This window comes from Acipenser ruthenus, chromosome 17 (genome assembly GCF_902713425.1).
Source record: "Acipenser ruthenus chromosome 17, fAciRut3.2 maternal haplotype, whole genome shotgun sequence".
NCBI classification, from domain to species: Eukaryota; Metazoa; Chordata; class Actinopteri; order Acipenseriformes; family Acipenseridae; genus Acipenser; species Acipenser ruthenus.
Window position 1 is genome coordinate 18,875,398 of NC_081205.1, and position 21,382 is coordinate 18,896,779.

At 42.7% G+C, this 21,382-nt stretch overlaps 1 protein-coding gene across 2 annotated transcripts in view; it reads right to left on the reverse strand.

Moving 5' to 3' along the window:
• Positions 1-21,382, reverse strand: part of LOC117423351 (ephrin type-B receptor 1) — a 257,791-nt gene that overhangs the window by 95,725 nt on the left and 140,684 nt on the right. For both annotated transcript variants that reach the window (XM_058990042.1, XM_034038975.3), the window contains exons 4-5: positions 18,654-18,809; positions 8,359-8,694 (exon numbers count right to left, since the gene is read on the reverse strand). In XM_058990042.1, coding sequence (XP_058846025.1) covers positions 8,359-8,694; positions 18,654-18,809 — 492 coding nt within the window. The remainder of the gene's footprint in view (positions 1-8,358; positions 8,695-18,653; positions 18,810-21,382) is intronic.

Below are 21,382 nucleotides of genomic sequence, written 5' to 3' on the forward strand. Positions count from 1 at the left end.
GGCCGTGCAGTAATTGCACTAGACTCGGGAACCATATTCTCCGAGGCCACCGAGGAGCGATCAGAATCACTGTCGCTCGCTCTACCCTGACCTTCTCCAAGAAGGCGGGGAGCATCGGAATCGGTGGAAAGGCATACAGGAGCCCTGGCGGCCATTCGTGAGCCAGTGCATCCACCCCCAGGGGGCTGTCGAGGTCCTTCACCGAGAACCATAGAGGACAGTGCGTGGTCTCTCGCGAAGCGAAGAGATCGACTTGCGCTGTGCCGAACCATTCCCAGATGCGCTCTACCACCCGAGGGTGAAGACGCCATTCGCCCGCAAGAGGACCTCCTCTGGACAGGAGATCCGCTGCGTAATTGACTCTGCCCGGCAGATGAACTGCACGCAGAGAGGCTAAACGCGGTTGAGCCCAGAGCAACAGCCGCGTTACCATCCGGTGAAGACCGGGGGACCGCAATCCGCCCTGGCGATTGATATACGCCACTACTGTGGTGTTGTCTGACCGCACTAACACGTGCTTGTCTAGAAGCACTGGCAAGAAGTGCCGAAGGGCGAGGTCCACTGCTCTGAGTTCCAGAGCGTTGATGTGGGCTGACCTCCAGGGTCCTGACCACACTCCACGGGTCCCTGTCCCGTTCCAGACTGCTCCCCAACCTTGGTTGGAAGCGTCGGTTGTGATAACTTCCCTTCGGAAGATGGGACCCAAGCGCACGCCCTGGCGGATGTTCGACTGAACTTTCCACCAGCGTAATGCCTCCCAGCAGGTTCGGGATACCCTCAACCTGCGGTGCTTGTCTCTCCGCGGGTGCAACGCGAAGGCATTGAACCAGGCCTGCAGAGGTCTCTGGTGTAGTAAGCCCAAAGGAAGGGCTTGCGAGGCGGCAGCCATCAACCCCAGCATGCGCTGACAGAGCTCCATGCTGACTGTTTCTCTCAACCTGAATAGGGAGAGACACCGCTCTAATGAGGCAACTCTTTGTGTCGATAGGGTCGCTTCCATGGACACTGAGTCCAGATGCAGACCCAAAAACTCGGTCTGTTGGCTGGGCACGAGGCGGCTCTTGTCTGGATTGACCTTCAGACCTAGCCGCTGGAGATGGTCTGTAACCATCACTGTGTGCTGTGCCAGCTGCTCCTTTGACTGCGCGCAGACGAGCCAGTCGTCCAGATAGTTCAGCAGTCGGACGCCTTGAGCCCGCAAAGGAGCTAAAATGGCGTCCATACACTTCGAAAAGGTTCGAGGAGCTAGAGACAGGCCGAATGGCAGGACGCAAAACTCGTAGACCCTGCTCTGGAATGCGAATCGTAGATACTTCCTGTGACCCGGACAGATGGGAACGTGAAAGTACGCATCTGTCAGATCTATGGTGGTAAACCAGTCGCCCTGCCGGATAGACTGGACAATGTGCCTGTGCGTGAGCATCTTGAACGACAACACCCGTAGGTATTTGTTCAGTACACGCAGGTCTAGAATAGGGCGGAGCCCGCCGTCCTTCTTTGGCACAAGGAAGTATTTGGAGTAGAACCCCTGGTCGGTCAGAGCAGGGTCTACTAGTTGAATGGCACGCTTCCTGAGCAATGCCTGTATTTCCACATTCAGAGCTGAGGACTGAACCACGTCCTTCACCACAGTTACCACCACCCCCCTGAAGGGGGGGGGTTTTAACCGGAACTGAAGGGTGTACCCGGTGAGTATAGTTTTGCGCACCCAGATATCGCTGGTGCATTGTTGCCAAAACAGAAGCTGTGGAACAGTATAGGGTTGGGTTAATGGCTGCCTGGTTTTCTCAGGGCTGCTTAGGCTTCGCTCGCTCACGAGGGGCCTGGCCAGCGCCACGAGGGCGTGGTCTGCCGCCTCCTCTAGGTCGCCACCCTGTGCACTGCGGTCGTCCCCTTGGGATTTGGCCACGCGCTGCTGTATCCGCCGGGGAGGTCTTAGTACCCCCTGGACGCGGCTGGTGTTGCGGTGGTGCTCTACGCCACTGATGTTCTTGTGGGCGTTTGACCTGGAAAGGCCTACGCGGCCATATCGTAGCCAACTGCTGTGATGCCTCTCTAGCCTTAGCTGAGCTTTGCAACATCTCTTCCACCGCTGGGCCAAATGTGTGCCCCGGTGTAATTGGGGCATCCAACAAGGGAGCTTTGTCATGCTCCTGGACTCTCGCCTGCGAGAGCCAGAGCTGTCGTCTGGCCACCACCAGAGACGCGATGCTCCTGCCCTGGGCCCGCGCGTTAAGCTGGGCTAGCTTGACCAGCAGCTGGGCAACTAGCCCCAACTCTGCTCTCAGAGACACCGAAGGGTAGTCTGGGAGATCCTTTATTAGCGCAGCCTGATAAACTGAGAGGAGGCTGGCCAGATTGGACAGCCTAACTGCCTCTGTAGCCGCCGAATAGCCCTTCTTGAGGTGCACCTCGGTGATCCTGCACTGCTTGTTAGGACAGGTGGGGTCTTTCACCAACCCAGAGAGTGTTGGTGACTTCACCAACGCTGCGAACGCAGCGCCAACTGGCGGAAATGACGCCAGACCCGCTTCACTCGCACCTTGCATGGTAAAGGCAGCCGCCTTACGCGAGGTTGCCGGGGCGGAGGCTGGAGTCCCCCAAGTGGACTGCACCTCCTTAACAAAGTCTGGGAAGGCCGGAAGCGTCCTAGACTGCTGGCCCTGTGCCAAAGGCGACTCAAAAAGAGAGCGCCTAGGCTCTTCAGTGGCAGGCCATTCTAAGCCCAGGTGGCGAGTCGCCCGCTCTACTAGGGACCATAAAGAGTCATCCACGCCTACCTCCATCTCAGATTCTGAGTGGTGGGACGTGAGCTCTGCCTCCACACTATCCTCTCCGTGGAGAGGCTCACCCTCTGATGCATCTCGAGAGATAGCATCCACGTCCCATGCGTCCTGTTGCGCAACTGGAACGGACAGGGGTTGTGGTAGGATGATCGGCTGGTTGACAGCCGGTCTGACTGGCTCCTCTGCGGCCCGAGCTGTGGCCAGGGATATGAGCAACGATTGCTGCCCCATCATAAGGTCCATAAACTGAGACATCTTACTAGTAAGCTCAGTTACACCACCTCGCCTGTCGCGACGAGGAGAACGGGAACGTCCTCTCCTTCGGGGCGATCTAGAGCGGGATCTCGAGATCTGACGGGGGCGTTCGCCGCGAGGAGAAGGGCCTCGCCTTACAGAAAGGCTGTGGGAGCGGTCTCTCTTACGCCTAACGTCAGGAGATCGTTGACCAGGGGTAACCTGGGAAGGCGAACTCCTGGAAAAAGGCAGCTTCGCTGGCGGGGAAGCCAAAGAAGGCTGCGGGGCGGAAAGGGTGTGTGACGACCCAGATGAAGGGGAGCGATCCCCGACTGCTCTCCTCGCCCTACGACGCAGAGTGCGCGTCTGAAAACTTGCACATAACGTGCAAAAGGCTTTGTCTGCCAAAGCAGATGCCGCATGCTCCGGCCCCAGACAGGACACGCAGTCCTCATGCGGGTCATTAGCCGGTAACTTCGTCCCACAGGTGACACAGCGGTGAAATGACATGGTGCAGCACGTTGTATGCCCAAGCGTACCGTGCCAGTAATAGGAGCGCCGAGCGTTAAGCACTGAGCACCAAGCGAACAGCTTTAAGGTGCGTTGAGGCGCGTGCACCAAGCACTGAAGACAAACGTCGAGTGCGTGCACTAAGGCACTGAGCGTCGAGGTGCGTGCACCAAAGGTGCGTGCACCGAGCACCGAGCGTCGAGGTGCGTGCACCGAGGCACCGAGCACCGAGCGTCGAGGTACGTGCACCGAGGCACCGAGCGTCGAGGTGCGTGCACCAAGGCACCGAGCACCGAGCGTCGAGGTGCGTACACCGAGGCACCGAGCACCGAGCGTCGAGGTGCGTGCACCGAGCACCGAGCGTCGAGGTGCGTGCACCGAGGCACCGAGCACCGAGCGTCGAGGTGCGTGCACCGAGGCACCGAGCACCGAGCGTCGAGGTGCGTGCACCGAGCACCGAGCGTCGAGGTGCGTGCACCGAGGCACCGAGCACCGAGCGTCGAGGTGCGTGCACCGAGGCACCGAGCACCGAGCGTCGAGGTGCGTGCACCGAGGCACCGAGCACCGAGCGTCGAGGTGCGTGCACCGAGGCACCGAGCGTCGAGGTGCGTGCACCGAGGCACCGAGCACCGAGCGTCGAGGTGCGTGCACCGAGGCACCGAGCACCGAGCGTCGAGGTGCGTGCACCGAGGCACCGAGCACCGAGCGTCGAGGTGCGTGCACAGGTGCGTTGCGTGCACTGAGCCCAAGCACTACGCGCCGAAGCGCTACACCAGGCGCCTAAGCGCTGACACCGAAAGCGCCGGAGCGCGTGTACTGCACCAGACGATCCACGTCAGCTGACCCGCAAAGCGGAGACGCTATGTGCTCTAGTACTGTGTCTGAGTCTCGAAAGACAAGGTGTTGTGCTGCTTATAAGGGCAACAGTTAATGCACTTGGTGGTCGTCTTCCTTAGTACTGTATGGGAAAAAAACTTTTTTTTTTTTTTTTTGTTTTGTTTTGTTTTGTTTGGACGCTGCAGCAGACACTACGTATAGTGTAGAACAGTGGGGCTATACTCAATAGCAGCCACGTGGCGGTAGAACGCGCCGCGGTGGGGGGGGAGACTGCAATGCAGGTCTGCACGCACACACACACACACACGCGGTCTAGCCTAAGCAAGACCGAGGCTGCAAAAATGCGCGTGGCCTAAGGCCAACGCAACACGCGTCCCAAACAATATACAAAAAAGAATATATATAACAATATATATACACACAAAAAACCCAAATAATAAATATAATATAATTATATATTATAATAATAACAAAGAAAAGGAAGACGGGAGACCACGAAGACGCGATGCCGAAGCAAAGCGAAAGGAAAAATATATATTAACAAGAATATATAAATCCTAAAACACAGTAACTGAAATAAACTCAGAGAAGGGGTAATTAACCAGCTTCTCAAGCGTAAAGCTTATCGAGTACAATCAGTTAACAAGCTCGCTCTGTTATCTATTACCTACCGTACCAAGGCTAAAGACAAAAGAGGAAGTGCATCCCCACGCGCGCAGTTAAGTAAGCTCCCAGGGGGGCGGGCTTACACTGCAGCTGGCGTGGGGGCCTATCGGCAGCTTTGCTATAAAAGCTCAGCCTACCGGTGCTGCCTGACGGCAATATCTCATGTTGATGGTTATTTTCGACTTGAAAGGGAACATATATTTCTAATATATGCTTACGATTGTAAGTCGCCCTGGATAAGGGCGTCTGCTAAGAAATAAATAATAATAATAATAATAATAATAATAATATGGTAGAAAAGTATGATCATTATACTTTTCATATATAGAAATTTAAAATAGATGGGATATATTTAAAATATATTTTAGTCTGTAATCCACATATTTATTTTATATTTATAATCCACCATATATTTTCAACCTATAAAATAAATATAATTATTTTATAAATTATATTTTAAAACATCTCATGACTAAAACATGTTTTTGTGTAAAACAAACCAGTCACTTTAATGCTTTTAGCCAACTATAAATTGTTGATTAAATTCATTTCACTAGGGAGTCTATCAAAACAAATGCAAATATTGGAGTGTTTAGAATGATCAAAGTTACTTTTTTTGTCAATTCACAGCAGTTTTCTAAATTTTGATCAAACATGGAATTTGTTTACAGTTATGGTGTAGCTGACATCACTTTAATGTGTCATGTAGCTGATCTCTTCTGAAAATAAGTTTTTCTGCCTGAAAATAAACTAAATTACTTTTGATACACAAGGGTAGTCTCTGCATCCCCAAGTGGATGTTAGAAAAAATAGGTTTGCTCTTAGATCTTGTGACTAAAGCTCTCCTTACCCCGACCGGGTGGTGAGAGGCCCAAGTGCATTTGGAAATTTGATTTTTTTTTTTTTTCGCTTGCTTGCCCCAGTTGCTTAGAAACCAAACAGCCAGTAACCTAGTCCAGGATCTATCTAGTATTCCGATATGGCACCGTTTAGACAACAGCACAGCAATTCAACCCAATGGGCATGAGGTTTTAAATTAATACTTGATGGACTAAATAAAGCTTAATAGCCATTAAAACATGTTTCATACAGATACTGCAGGTTTTAAAACTCAATGGTTTGAGGGTGGAAACACTTTCTAGCTCTGCTAAGCTAAAAATGTAACAAATAACAGCAATTCTCTCCACCTTTTGTTAATTTAAATGCAATTACCAACAGGATAAATTCCTAAGTGAATCTTTTAGCACTACTGTGGTGTGAGCCATTTAAGCACATATCTAATTAATTAGTTTAAACTTATTTAAAGCCAAATTTAATTTGTGGTTCATTTGAGGGTAAACTTAAATAGACATGTTTGAAAGAGCAGAGACGACACCCCCTATATTGGCATGGTAGTTTCCACCCACACCCCTCTTGATGAAATGGAATGATTCAACACCTTTTTTGATGGAGAAGCACCTGGTAATCTTAATTCAAATTTGTTTGCCACTTTAACAGGTTCGGCTTTAATTAAACAGTTTTTGTGCCATCTGACTTAATTGCCCCTAAACATCTTTTAATTTGATAGCACTGTACTGTTACGCTAACTCTGAACTTTAATCAGCACTAATTGACACACTGGCTATGCAGAATCTAACTTTCACAGAGGAATTAGACTGGCATTGGTAATGACTTATTACTGAACTCATGCAGTTGGATATAGTTCGTGATATAATTCCATGAATCGTCACTCGTTATGTTGGTCTTGCACATGTAGTTTTGTAAGTAGCCCATGTTTTAACAAACATATCTTTGAAAAGTGATACCTGGTACCATATTAGGTTAAAGAAAGCTTTCACTGACATGCCTTACTTTCAGGTGATCTGTTGCACTTCCTGGGTCAATCACCTCAGCATTGTATTCAAAGCATGTCACTGGCTGCAAGGCATGCCAGTCATTAGAATTACCTGCCTTAACACTGTCAATTAGCAGTCAGGGTTGGAGAAATGAAAGGAATTAAAACATTGTGATTTCTCTAGTAAGAAAAGCAGTCATCGAGATGGAAGCACCTGCCAAAAGAGCATCTATCAGCTCACAATCCATCAGATTGACTAGTGTAACAGTGAGATGCACCCTTTATACACGACCAGGGGATAACATTTCAGTAACAAATTGGTTTGTCACATAAGTAGCAGCCCTTTTACAAATAAGTGTGTGCTACATATTGAAGGTATTTCGTTTGTATTCCTTCTAAGAAGTTACAGTAAATAGCACACCTAGCAGTCCCAATTGTTCCTGCATATTAATAATGAACCACATTAGATTTTTAAACATGCTGCGCTTGCTGCCTTGCTTGGTTTCCCATTAATATTACTGCAACATCTCCAAGTGATCTCACCCCCTCTGTGTGAGTCACAAGTCGCTGTGAGTCATGTTTGAAGCAAGGTCTTTTTCCCCCCCAAAAGTGTGAGGTCACTTTCCACTTCATCTCCTTTAATAAGCACTCACAGTTCTCCTAGGCCTCACAATCTGGCAGGGTCTGGACAAAGCTGTCCAAAAGAGGGATGGGATGAATATAGAGAAAGCGGGAGAGAAACAGTGACGAGATGGCAATACTTCCTCAAAGATCGTCTCTAATTCAGCGTAACAAGCTTCAAAGATTACAGAATGTGTGTGTTGTTTTTAAATTGTTTGTTCCACCTATGTCACACAATTGATTCCCTCAACTGTCACTAGATGGCATCATTAAGCATCATAGCTCTCTCTAGTGGTAGAACAGTGTACGTTTTTTCACAATACAGTCAAACCTGCTAAATATCACTCCTGTTAATATCACCCTCCACACTGGGCCAGAATATAACGGGAGTGAATAGGGACAAGCTCCTGATAATATTACTTGGTTACTATCAAACTCTGTTAGTGCAGGAACAATATAATTGTATTGAGTCATTTCTTGCTAATGTTAACACTTTTTATTAGGGTCAAACATTTCACTCAAATTTAAATATGTCCAATGAAAGGTGACCGCTGACTGTGTGAGAGCCATTGTATGTAGCCCATTAATATCTGAAGCCATGTACATAAAGGAACAGTTAAACTAAAATTATGCTTTCTGTCTGTGTTTGGTTAAAAGTTTATCCAATATGGATTTTGTAGTATTAGAGAGTACAAACTTGATTCCTGTTGTGTTTGAAGTAATTCCGCAAAAGAGTAACATCCATCAAAAAACAGCCCATTCAACTGTTTTGGGCTTTTCATCAAAACATTTTACCCAGTTTCTTTTAGTATTATGACATATTCTAGGATGCTGTGCTTTTCTAGTCATGGTGAGCGTTGTGGGACTCACCAGCCTGGTTGGTGGTGATGCTGACAGAGACGTGCTGGGGCGGGTAGGGGCTCTTGTTGGAGACTCCGTTGACGGCCTGGATCTCGAAGGTGTAAAGGGTGTGCGCCCAGAGGCTGCTGATGTAGACGCGTGTCTCGGTGAGGCCCAGCTGGCGCGGCACAAACTCCACGTTCTCGTCGCAGCGGGAGCACGTCTTGCGGTCTGAGCTGCACTTCTTGCAGATGATGTTGTACATGACATCGTCGCGGCCACCCGCCTCACGTGGGGGGTGCCACTCCAGGATGATGGAGGTCTCATTCACGATGGAAATCACATTCCGGGGGCCCGAGGGAACGCCTAAGAATGAGAGAGAGAGAGAGAGAGAGAGAGAGAGAGAGAGAGAGAGAGAGAGAGAGAGAGAGAGAGACCTTATTCAACTAATCTTATAAGGTAGAGAGATGTCAGGTTGTCTCAATTTATTTAATTTTATTTTTTTAGGAATGTGTGCATTTAAGAAACAAATCATTCACAGAAAAGGGATGTAATTTGAAGCAATTTGGAATCAGTCCTGTTCATTTATATCAGCAGGCAGACCGAGATCAAACTGGTTTCAATTGGAATTCTGTCAGTCAGTCAGTTAGGATTGCCACTCACTGGTAGAAAATGGTCTCTCTAACCTGCCTCTCGAGCAACTTCCAATGCTAAGGGAACTATATAAAAACATGATACTTGAAGACAATCTTTGACTTTTGTTCTGTAGACTGCACATGAAACCAGTGGTAGGCAGCACCAAGTACTTGAAACCTGGTCAGGCAAAGCAAACATTGATTCGATGGGAAAAGAGGCATGATTTTGAGTTTGATCTGTCAGCTTGCACCGTTCAAATAGATACATGAGTTCTCCATGGACTGCTTCTTCAGATCTCAACTCAAACTGACATAGAAGCAAAGAGTTTAAACACAATGCTACAGAAATAAGAATTTTTTTTCTATTTAGGGATTTTTTTCATACCATATTTTTCAAGTGAAGACTATTAGCAACATGAATAAAAACATCCTTTTTGTATATATCACTTCTTTATTCCTAAACCAATTTTTCTACCTTGACTATTTTTGAACATGTGAAACAAATATTTCTAATCAATGCTTTGTTGCAAATAGTTTACTTCTGTAGAAAAACAAATATATATTTTAAAAAAATAAACCCATATCTCCAGCAGAGATTCATTTCTGGACACCATTTTCAGACCACTAAACCACTGCCACATTTCTGTTTTATTTTATCTAAACTTGGCTTTTGTAACTAAAGAAACATAAGCATAATGACATTCAAAGAGTTGGGATAGTTGTGGCAATACCCTAGTTTGGTTCAGTATGGAGAGTCATGGCACTACTGTATTTCCCCCACATTTAACCATATCTAAACAAGGTGTATTTAAACAAAATGTAAAAAACGACAAGAAATATTGAAAACATTAAATATTGTTATTGAAGAAAAGAGAAAGAAAGGAGTTCAAGAACTATGAGTGTGGAGCTGTGGGGCATTTCCTAAGCAAGACGTGTCTAATCCTTGACCCTCTACTTTATATTGCATCAGCTGAATGGTGATGCCTGGTGCACACTCTGCATTGTGTTCCCTACCAACACAACAACTGTCAAAATCCTCAACTCTCTGCTTCTGTCTGCAGAAACCCCAGAGCGATGTGATATTTGAAATATGTATTTCTTCTGTCTTAATTATCTTGCATCTTCTGTTCCTTGCACAGTCTCTTTGATCCACAGCCAGCACTTGGATATAATGTGCTTCCTTCAATGCACTGGCTCCCTCCCCCATCTCACTCACACACACACTCGCATTCTTCAACTCCCGACTTATTGATTCTTCTCAAACGTTGGGGTCTTAACACCAGCACGCTAAAATTGCAGTGAACCTCCTTAAGTATGGAAATGAATCAACCTTTATGGAAAACCCCAGCTGGATTAATAGATGAGATGAGGTTAAAAGCTTGAATACAGAGGAGCCTTGATTAAAGAAAAGGGCTTATAACCAGGAGGTCCCTGGTTCAAATCCTGGCTCACTCACTGACTCACTGTGTGACCTTGAGCAAGTCACTTAACCTCCTTGTGCTCCATCTTTTGGGTGAGACGTTGTTGTAAGTGACTCTGCAGCTGATGCATAGTTCACATACCCTAGTCTCTGTATGAAGGCGTCTGCTAAATAAACAAATAATAATAATATTCTGTGGCATTGTGTTTAAGATGCTTGCTTGCGGTGTGTGTGGTCTCCTCCCTTTTCTTTGCTAGTACTCTTTAGATACAGAAACTTGAAGTTTCATATATGTTCACTATTTGGTGCCGCCTCTTACTCAGTGGCTTGCAACTAGAATAGATAAGCAACCCCCTGAACTCAGTGATGAATAACTAGGATTCCTAATAGGATTTGCCAGCTATGCAATAAGAAGTATATGTTTTATTTCAAAGCAAAGCAAGCTTGTTAATACTGTGCAATATAAATGCTTTCCTCTGTGACCATACAGTTGAAATAGTGAATAAAAACAGCAGCACTAGGACAGCACTTCTTGTTAAGCCAACAAGGCAGCTGGTCATTTTGAGTGGGACAGCCGAGGATGGGAAGGAAGCAGCAGTAAACACTGGATGCATATGTATAGTCTTGAATAGGTGCACACAGCTGTGTACCATGTGGTGTTTGTTTTATGCTGTGGATTACACTTGGGCACTTGGGCTACGCTGAGACAATCTCGCTTCCAGGATTTGAACCCCGGATTCCAGAGGTGAAAGGTGGGATGAATTTATGAATTGGCATTCAGCGCCACCTAGTGTTCACAATTCAATTTAAAAAGATCACCTGCGTGAAAGCTATCAAGATTAAACAGTAAAAGGAACAGCTTTGATGAAACTTGGTATGGACATTCCTTGGCAGTGTAAGAATATAGCTCATGATGTTTTTAAAGTTTCTTGGTTTGTTAGGCTAACAATTTTATTGAAAATATTTTATTCAATTTCAAATATTTTTTACAACAATGTATACTACATACTGTAATTTGAACCAAACATATACAGAACCCTGTCTTGCAGACAATCTCACAAGCAATTACATTGAGTCTCTTTTTATGCCATCATAATAATACAAATAAGTGAATAGAATTCCCAACTTCACTTTCTGTGTTCACTGCTAGCTTTTTAAATGCTTCCTTTTTAGCAATTATGGCCTTTAATGTATTCATTTTTTTTTCAATACAGTGGAGTCTTTATCCAGAATACTGTAGATAAAAATAAAAATAAAACTACAAACTAATGTCCATGTGAGAGAGTGCTTGTGATGGTGCCAATCCGATATTTGATATTTGAGCTGCTGTCGAGAGCTTGGTGTTTAATTGGTACCCGCTGTAGGAAAGCTCTTGTGCCAGCCCAGCAAAAATAGGCCAGCAGACGAGAGATTCGAATTTAGCACAATCGCTGTGAGTTATGACACACTTGTCAGGTCTCAGAGGAGAAATGAATATAGAGAGAAGGGGCAGGCTCCCCACTGCTAGACGACATCGCTCTTACATTTTTTTTTTTTATTTGCGTCCAACTATCCTAAGAGGAAAGAGCTGAAAATGTATATAGGCCATGGTAGCTGGAATGTGTGCCGCCAACAAAGGCTTTGGGTAATATTGAAGTCAATTAAAAAAATATATATGAATGGAATATAATACCACAGAAATGAATTGGGACTGCCTCTTAATTAATTCTTAGCCATTTTCATTTGTTTAATTTATTGAATGGATTTATGGGTATCCAAGTAGGTTTGTTTCAATCTTTGTACTCAACGTGTTTGGTGATTGTTGACTATTGTGACAGAAATGTGTATAATGCCCCTAAACAACCAGCATCCAAATCTATTTGTTTTAAAACACAATTTAATTGATACAGTAATTCACTCCAATATTGTATAACCTTAGTTTTCTGCAAATACTCAATATCAGATACTGGGTTGCTGTAATCTAATACTGGTGCAGAAGGGACTAACAGAATATATGGGGTAGAGTTCACAGTATTGCTCCTGCTTATGATTCATTGAGGCTCAGCGTATCTAATTGTATAATGCAGTGATAATCATTTGTGGCTCTTTTAGTCCATTCAAATCCAATTTGTTCCAACAAGCTCCATAATTACTAAATGCAACACCTAGGTTTAATGTAACAATGCAGACCTGGCTGGACCAAGGCTCCGCGCTCCTCAACTCAATAACTGGAACCTGGACTGGAATGGATTCAAAGAACCATGTAAAAGAGCACCCCTAAGGAGCAAGGAAAGTGTTCTTAGCCAAAGTGTTCCCTAAGACGGAGTTAGTCATCAGACACAATATGCAGCAGCAATATACAAGACAGGTATATTATTTAACAGAATGGTGAAGCAACTCACCAGAACGGGAAACACCAAATTGGTTGGCAACTTGTGTCTGATTCAGGTTTTTTTCAGGAGCTCGAACCATTTCCAACTTTTTGTAACAAGAGAAACAGCGACCCATTTTGTAGTGATGAGGCGCACTCATGGAAATCAGAATACAAAACGAGTCAATGATACGATGGTGGTTCTGGGAAGATTTAATAAATCAATCAGTGTGCCTCAAGACACTCTCGCAATGACAAGTCACATTTGAAAAGACTGAATAAACCATTTTAATTTAAGTTTGATGATGATGAGGTTACAAAACGGTACTGTATCCATTGTGAATGAATCACTATCGGTGCCAAGAAGGTGTTCTTTTAAGCGAAGTTCCTGTTCTTTTAGAACAATTTACAATGAGAAAAATCAGTTTCACCACAAGGGTGTTCCCTTAGGCAAAATGTTCTCTTAGGAGGTGTTCCTATATGCGGAGACTCTACTGTATTACCTGTTTCCTCCTAAACTTCATTTAACTTCAAGTCCCATTGTATCGTTGCTAAAACTGGGGTATTTGGCTTTAGTGAAGGGGTATTTTTTCTACACAACAAATTCCATCCCAATGTTGAGCGGCCCAGTCTGCTACAGAGTATGCTAAAACATTGATGCATGCACTAAGCAGAGTCTTCCCAAACCCACCGAAATGTGGATGGAACCCGAATATTCAGATAAAGCATTGAGAATCCTAATTTAGACTCGACTTCAAGCTTATCCCTCATTCCAAATAAAAAACACAGTTCAAATTCATTTCAATTGGCATTAAAGCTCTGTAGTCTTTGACCTTATGGAGGCATGACAATATAATGGTTGCAGGGATGATTTTACTGTAGCGAGCGATCGATTCCCTGTCTGCCAACTAAGTAGGAAGGATTATTGGAGAAAATACAATTACACTGGCTTAATGTTTGTTTGCAAATACATTACAGAGAAATTGCCCTCTTATTCAACTATTCTTAAAAAGCCTAATCTGGAAAATCCAAGGACACAGAAAACAACAAATATACAACATCAGCAAAAGATGATTTTCATACTGTCAAGCGCTGGTTTTGTTTCAAATAGTAATTATACAGAAACGTGATACATTCTTTTGTGTAAATTTGAAGATTGGATTGCAGACTGCAGTTTGATATCGGAAAAAGATGAGATTCAGTTTGCAGACTGATTTCATGGTGCAGATGAAAATGTGTCAATTTCACTTCTGACGCCAGCATTATTTCAACTCAGGAGTTGGTGTTTTTTTTTCTGCTGCACCACTTATTCCCCTTCTGTATGTTCATAATGTCAGAGACAGTAACATATGTGATGTGGTTGTAGGTATTCTTGTTTTGTTATTTATCAATAAATAATTGTGGACCCACACTGAACACCTGTTCTAAAAACAAAAACTAACAAAAAACAAACAGCTGCTTCTCAAATATGTTGTGCATGCATACAGAAAAGCTCTGATGATGCATACAATATCAGGGTCATTATAATAACACCAGGGTATGTCTTCTGCACAATTCTTTTTTTTTGTCAGTTGATTGCTTTTTGTGTGCAAGATATATATTAGGTGTTTTCACCCATGAGAGATTAAAAAATGAAAAATAAATAAAAGCAATAAAAAATTATAATACAAACAACATATTATTTTATATCGGCAATGTCCCACAATTCTGTTCAGTTTTACACTAATATAGACACCATTAGTGTTTGTTTACAGTAGTAACTCGCCAGTGTTGTGCCCTTGTCAAGCCCTTGTTGTCAGGTCTGTTTACATTCTTCAAACCTCCCTTCCACAATGCCACTTCTGGAGTCAAATAGGTATATTTTCAATTTTACAATTTATAGGAAATACAAACTAATAACCCTTGTTTTATTATTATTATTATTATTATTATTATTATTATTATTATTATTATTATTATTATTATTATTAAATGTTGTTTGTTATCCTGAACACATTTGGAAGGAACACCTAGAGAGCTCATATTTTGAACACAGCAATTAGTATTACAGGGCTTGCATAACAGTGTAAGCACATGGTAATAACTGGGTGACTATCAGATGTTCACAAATAAAGCCAAAACCTCACGAGGCAGTACGGTAGTCTTTGGTCGGAAGGTGATGATTTTATCTAAAATGGCGGGAGCTCCACACACACACACACACACACACACACACACACACAAACACACACACAAGTACATAGTATTTGAGTCAGTAATTACGTGGACATAGTCTGTGTGTTGGTGTGTAATTACATTAGGTAACAATTAAGTGATAGTGCCCGTCGATGATAGCTCTACCGTGTGATAGTTGACCGCAACAGGAGTTATGCGTCCCAAACCGAAGGTGAGGGTGCTAACGAAAGTCGAGGTCAACTATCACATGGTACAGCCATAATCGAGAGGGCACAATCACTATTAGAAAACGATTTATACCATATGAACAGTCCGTGTACGATGAAGTCTGAACTGCTTGTTATTGGAGCATCATTTGAGCTGACAGAGAGTGGATTGGCTGGTGCGGTAGTGAGAGGAACATGATTCGAACAGCTGTTTCTCTCACGCAGTGATTTGTGTACCTTTTGGTGAAAATGGCTTTTTATTGATACGTGTCCAAATAAATCACAATTTACGTGAATAGCCTCAGAGTTTAGGTAGTGTGTCATGTTGTCAGTTTAGCTGTAAGCAGGAATGTAATTTTAAAAAAGCCGCTATACACACGGATTGATTTTAAATTTGATTCACAGTTGGTGCTGAGACGTTCCAGATGGCATCTACCGTCTATTGGAGCCCCCTAGAGCTGGAAGCTGATTGGCTGATGACACTGAATCATTTTCTAATGTTGTTTATCAGGCCATTCCATGTAAGTATATAGAGCAGTTAAAATGTGAGGCCAGGAACCATTGGTAATTGTCAAGTTGTTAAAATGTAATAACTGTAATAATTTGTATTGATGTATAGTAATCTAAAATGTCTTAGATTTCTTATTTTTCAAACTATATTAAGCTCCTTTCAATTAAAAATCTAACAATACAATGTATATAGGAGATCATGGTGATAATTTGGTAGTTGTGATGGTGTATGATATACTTGATGTTTTTTAAATAGTATGAATACTTTTAAAAGTTAATATGCACCAGAGAAAACAAGACTATGGAACAGGAACCTGGGCAGTTACTGTATCCCAAGTGTGTCTGAAAGCAATTATCTAGAACAGAAATGGATCTGAAATGCAGAAGGGGAGCTGTACTACCTTCCACTCAGTCAGAGCAAAGAGGATGAGAGACAATCTTTGAAGAATGGTGGTGCTCAGCAGAGCTCGATCGATCAGACTGCCACCCCACTGACAGACCCACGAGACAACCAATCCGTCACTTGCTTAATCAGGGAGATTTTGAACTGCCTTTGCTTTGCCGTTTAAAAGCAAGGATTTACAGCAGGAGCAGACCATACTACTGCTCCACATCAGAGATAAAGTTGGAGCAAAATTGTAAGGTGACAAGTACAGACAACTGGCTGAGAAAAGAAGGTAATGAAGTGCTCTTCAATGGCAATGCAGGGTTTCTATACAGACTTGTGGAAGAGAAGAGACAATACCCTGGTTTGAACCCTGTCCCTCACTCTCTTCGGCACCAGATCTCAACCACTGTGCAAAACAGTCTGATTCTCTTGAAAGAGCAGGTACAGATCAACATTTCTGCTAGGAAAAACTGCTGCCCATCACAGTGACTGGTCACTAAATGTTTTACCAGTCACAACTCAAAACACAATCGTCATTCGTGTGACACATGTCCATTCTTAAAGCGATACACATACACTTAGTTATTACAAATAAACAGGCCTATGAGAAAAAGTTAAAATAAATAAACAAATGAATTCCTTTCACTTAGCAGCCTTATTTTAATTAAGCAGAACATGAAAGAATATAGTTTGTAACAATTTGTTTTTAAAAGTTGTCAAAATATATTTTCTTATTTTTTAACATTTGTATTTCGCTTTAAAATTTAAAATTAAAATATTTGACACAATAGTTCTAACGTACCTGAAAACTACAAGTATAATATCAGCGTGAATTAACGCATTTTGTACTGAAAAGATGGGAAGGTGTGCAAGCTTACATAAGACCAGACTGACATATCTATACTAAGGAGAACAGGTAAAAAACAATACAAAAATAAACTGCACTTTATGTTTTCATCTCAATGAACACATGAGGCACAATCAATCAGAATCATGGATAAAAAGGGAATAAACAAATCCTCCTCTCCAGGAGGAATGAAAGGAGGGGGCGTGGATTGAATCAGCCTATCGGTGACTTGCTTTGTTAACAAGCATGACTTTATTTACAGCATTTGAACTCACTTGTGATTACTAATCCATTGCTTGTAATGATCAATGGCTGCCCCCAAGTTTTTATGAATGGAATACAAACTCTGTGTCAGAGGTGCGTTCTCTATGTATAGCCTTTTTCCTCTTATTTTGAAGTGTTATTTGTCCAAGAAGCTAAGATACTGTTGTGTATATAATTGTAGTATTTATTAAATTAAATCAGTTCATTTACATATGTACATAATTCAGTATATTACATTATAAATGCATCCTTTCTAGTGGCATATTTAATGCTGAGCACGTCTCTTACAGTATGGAGCGCACAATATACAAAAACACAATGCTTAGAACATTAATAATTTAAAATGTATATCAACAGCATTGTACTGTCATGGGGGTTTTGCATATCAGGCAGTGTCGCCAAGTGACCAGATACAGTGGATGAGCGTTGTAAGGACAGCAAAAAAAAAAGTATAGGAGCAGATAACAGTTATTCTTTCTATGAAGGATACTGCACTTTACTGTCTGTAATCGTGAGTTCCTATGGTGATTAAAGAAAGCAAAAACCTCACAAGGCAGTGCGGTAGTCTTTGGTTGGAAGGTGATGGTTTTATCTAAAATGGTGGTAGCTCCACACACACACACACACACACACAGGAACACATAGCACTGGTTTTCAATTAGACTGAAATGCCCCGAGCTCTTCACAGAAACACTACATACAGCTCTCAGAGGAGTTGTTTCTGACAAGATTAGGAGGAAACAACGGTGACACAAACAAAAAAGAAAATCATAAACCAGACTTTACTGAGTTTCTGCAAGCGAGGGAGCAACAACTGCAAAATGAATTACTAATACTAACCTGGATAAGAGACCTTGGAGTTTCCAAGATCAGGTCTGCCCTTAAAGTGCAATTAGCTGGGTGTCTTTTTATTTTTTACCTTTGCCTTTCTATGATGATTACATTCCTACGTTCCGAGTTCCATCGTTCCAATATTGAATTTTTAAATAATTTTTCTCTTTACCAGAATCAACCTGGTTTTGTAAAATCTTGAGTACTTCCTGATTCCAAAGGAATCATATGATGCTATGACCTTTCTGCTGGTCCTACCTGGTCTATAGGAATTGTGTCAAATAGAGTTGATAGGTCACAGTAATGGAATGTAGTCAAAATGTTTGTGATTGAATTTATTAGGCTTTAGTATTTCTAAATGCAGCACTATTAAATGTTTAATAGTTATGGACAATCAACCGTCCAACATAACATTTTTTATTGGATTTGGTAAATGTGACCTGATTGTGTGATTACACAAGAGATAAGACAGCATGCAGGGCTTTTTAGAAAAGTGAAACTTAGAAATCCACCTTCAAGGTCTTGCTCCAATTGGACAATCAAGAGATACCATATTGTACATTTATAAACATCTCAGATTGCACTTGATACTCCCCCCGGGGCGCTTGTACTCAGATACAGGCTAATATATGAAACCAAGTATAAGCACATGCGAATCTGTGTGAGATTACACAGTAATCTGCAGGGCTAGGTACTCACCAGTGCAGGGTGCATAAGGGAAGTCCGAGTCTCCCCGATAGTATCCGTTCCTGCAGATACAGATTGTAGCCGCTTCAGTGTTGGATCTGCTGTTGTGAGGACACTGCAGGCACAGATCGGCACCCTGGCTGGATTTGAACGTCCCAGGTGGGCAAGCTGTGAAGATAGAAAACATGGCAAGGTTATTACAGCCACATTATGGAGGACATTTCTTATAATCCCACTGATTCAATATGTAAGTCCACAATCTGTAAATATGGTAGCATGAAAACTGTGATTACCTACATACAAACAAACAGTTTACTTGTGCAGATACAGAAGCACCGATCTGCCATCTGACCAATCATGATTGAAACTGACTTGCAACAGGGAGATGCAGCTTTGATATATTACATAATCAATGTCAGGCATTAGACAAGAGTGTGTGCTACGCCTGCCAGGTATCAGCAATAACCAGTTGAACACACCCTCTTTTATTTGCCAGAATTAATATCACGTTCGTCTTCATTGTTTAATTAAAATGCTTTATGCTGCATTAATAAGGAAAAGAAGAAAAAAATATCTGTAGCGTTTTTACAATGTCATTCAAAGGGTTGTTAAAACCACAGCCATTTAGCTATTTCAAAGACAAGCCTGTCCCCACTGCTGTAACCTGAAGAAGTGACAGCTCCTGCATGTTGTGTATCTCACGCTCCATTGTCTCTGTGAAAGAACCAGGCATTGTGGCCGTTTCCACAAGGAGAGACCAACCGGCATAGGCAGCCATGAGAGTGCAAGAGTCTGAAAAAGATCCAAGTTTATTCTGGTGTGTGACTTCATACACCCTTTTATGATCTGGCACTTTGGGTTGGGTTTCCTTTTTTTCTGGTTGTTCACTAGATGGTGCTAATGATACATACGCTGATCTAGCCTAGGTTACAAATGTCTATGGCAGGCAAGTGGAACTGAAGAGCAGCTTCTGGACTCATAGTCACAGCACCTTAACCCAGACTTATAAAAAACCACAGTAGTAGAGTGATTGCAATTAGAACCACTCAGAATAATTGCAAACATCATGAAAAGGTAACCAAGGAGTAAGAAAATGAAATTAACATTTAATTTGGAGCTACATTAAGGGGAATCCCCTGCTTAAGTAAAAGTATCACAGACTTGTATTCGCACTCTATAAACCCTGTAAAACACTACCAAGCTAGCTGAATGTCGCCTTAGAACAGCTAAATAATAGGATTCTTGCATTTGTTGTTTGAATCGCAAACTCAGTAATGGAAATCAAGGTCTCATTTTGTAATGCTAGGGTAGTAATGTCAAACTTAATTAAAAGAACGCTGAAAATAAAATTGAAATAACGCACAAGTTAAAAGCTGGGTCACAAGTCCCATGTTTTCTTTCTTTGCAGAGATAAGGTGCTAGCATCGCTTCCTACGATTTTATTTGATACAACTTCCTTTGATTATCATGGCAAAAATTCCAAACAATTATTTCCACATAAAAATATATTTTTTATGTTTTCTATTTTTCTAAACCCTCAGTCCTCCATGTGTCCCATTAGCTGTTGGAAGGTAGTCTACTGTACATGTGTGTGTACAGAGGGCTTGTGTACAAGGACACCTCCTCAGCACCAACCTCTACACAGCATGAGCGGCCTGTGCAGTGTGGACTGCATGCCAGCTGCTTTGGCTCAACAGTAAAGTGCACAGAGATGCTGTGGGTCAGATCCCTTTCCAAAGGTGACCCGGGCAGGCTGTTGACTGATGCCTGCTCCACAGGGGCACAACCAGCACAGACGGTGTCCGCCGTACTCACAGCTGGGCCTCCCTCAGCTGGAGCCTGGACAATACCTGGATACCAGAGATGGATATATATATATATATTACACACACAGCTCTGCAGCAGGGCAGGCCTTTGTTGAGGGATCTGTTATTGTGGATTAGCCCAGTCAGGGCTTTCACCGTTGTGGAGAGCTGCTGTCAAAGCAAAATCTAAAAAATCTGTTTTGGGTAACATCAGGATGCACAGCGGCTTGTAGGCCACAAAGCCACAGGTTCAGAACTGTATAAAAGTCAGCATTGAATTGAATTGAATTTAATTTGATCTTGACTGTGCATTGCATAATAACGCCATGACATGTTTTCAAATGATTATTCTTTTCATTTGTTTTTTGTATTATTTGTTTAAAGATCCCTTAAAAAAAGTGTTTACATTTCCACTGCTCTTTAGCAATTTCTATACCGTAAATGAAGTGATCTTGAGGGAGCTATAAAACAGCGCTCGGTATAAGCCATCATTTAATTTTGCTTTATTTGACCTTGACTGTGTGTTGTATACTAGAAATTGGTGTACGGTGTACCAATAGGTCAAAACTATGTTTTGTTTTTTAAAGCGTTTACTCCAGTTTTGAAATATGAATACTTATTGAACAAAAACAAAGCCTACCCGTGGCCATAATGCAAGGGGGATATGTCTGATTGAATGGTTTGTAAAATGGCTATGTGAATCTGTATCATTAATAGGGTCAAACAATGTGGCATCGGCGCCAGTACATTTGTGTAGCAGCTAGTATGTTTAAAAATAAAATAAGTAATAATAAAATAAAATTAGACAAAAAATAAATAACATGTCTGGGGACTCCTTATATTTCTGCTTATTTTTACAGTAATGTTAAGGAAATAGCATCACAAAATCAGAGATACCAAAATGCATTTAACAATCTGTAAAGAACTGCTTCAAAA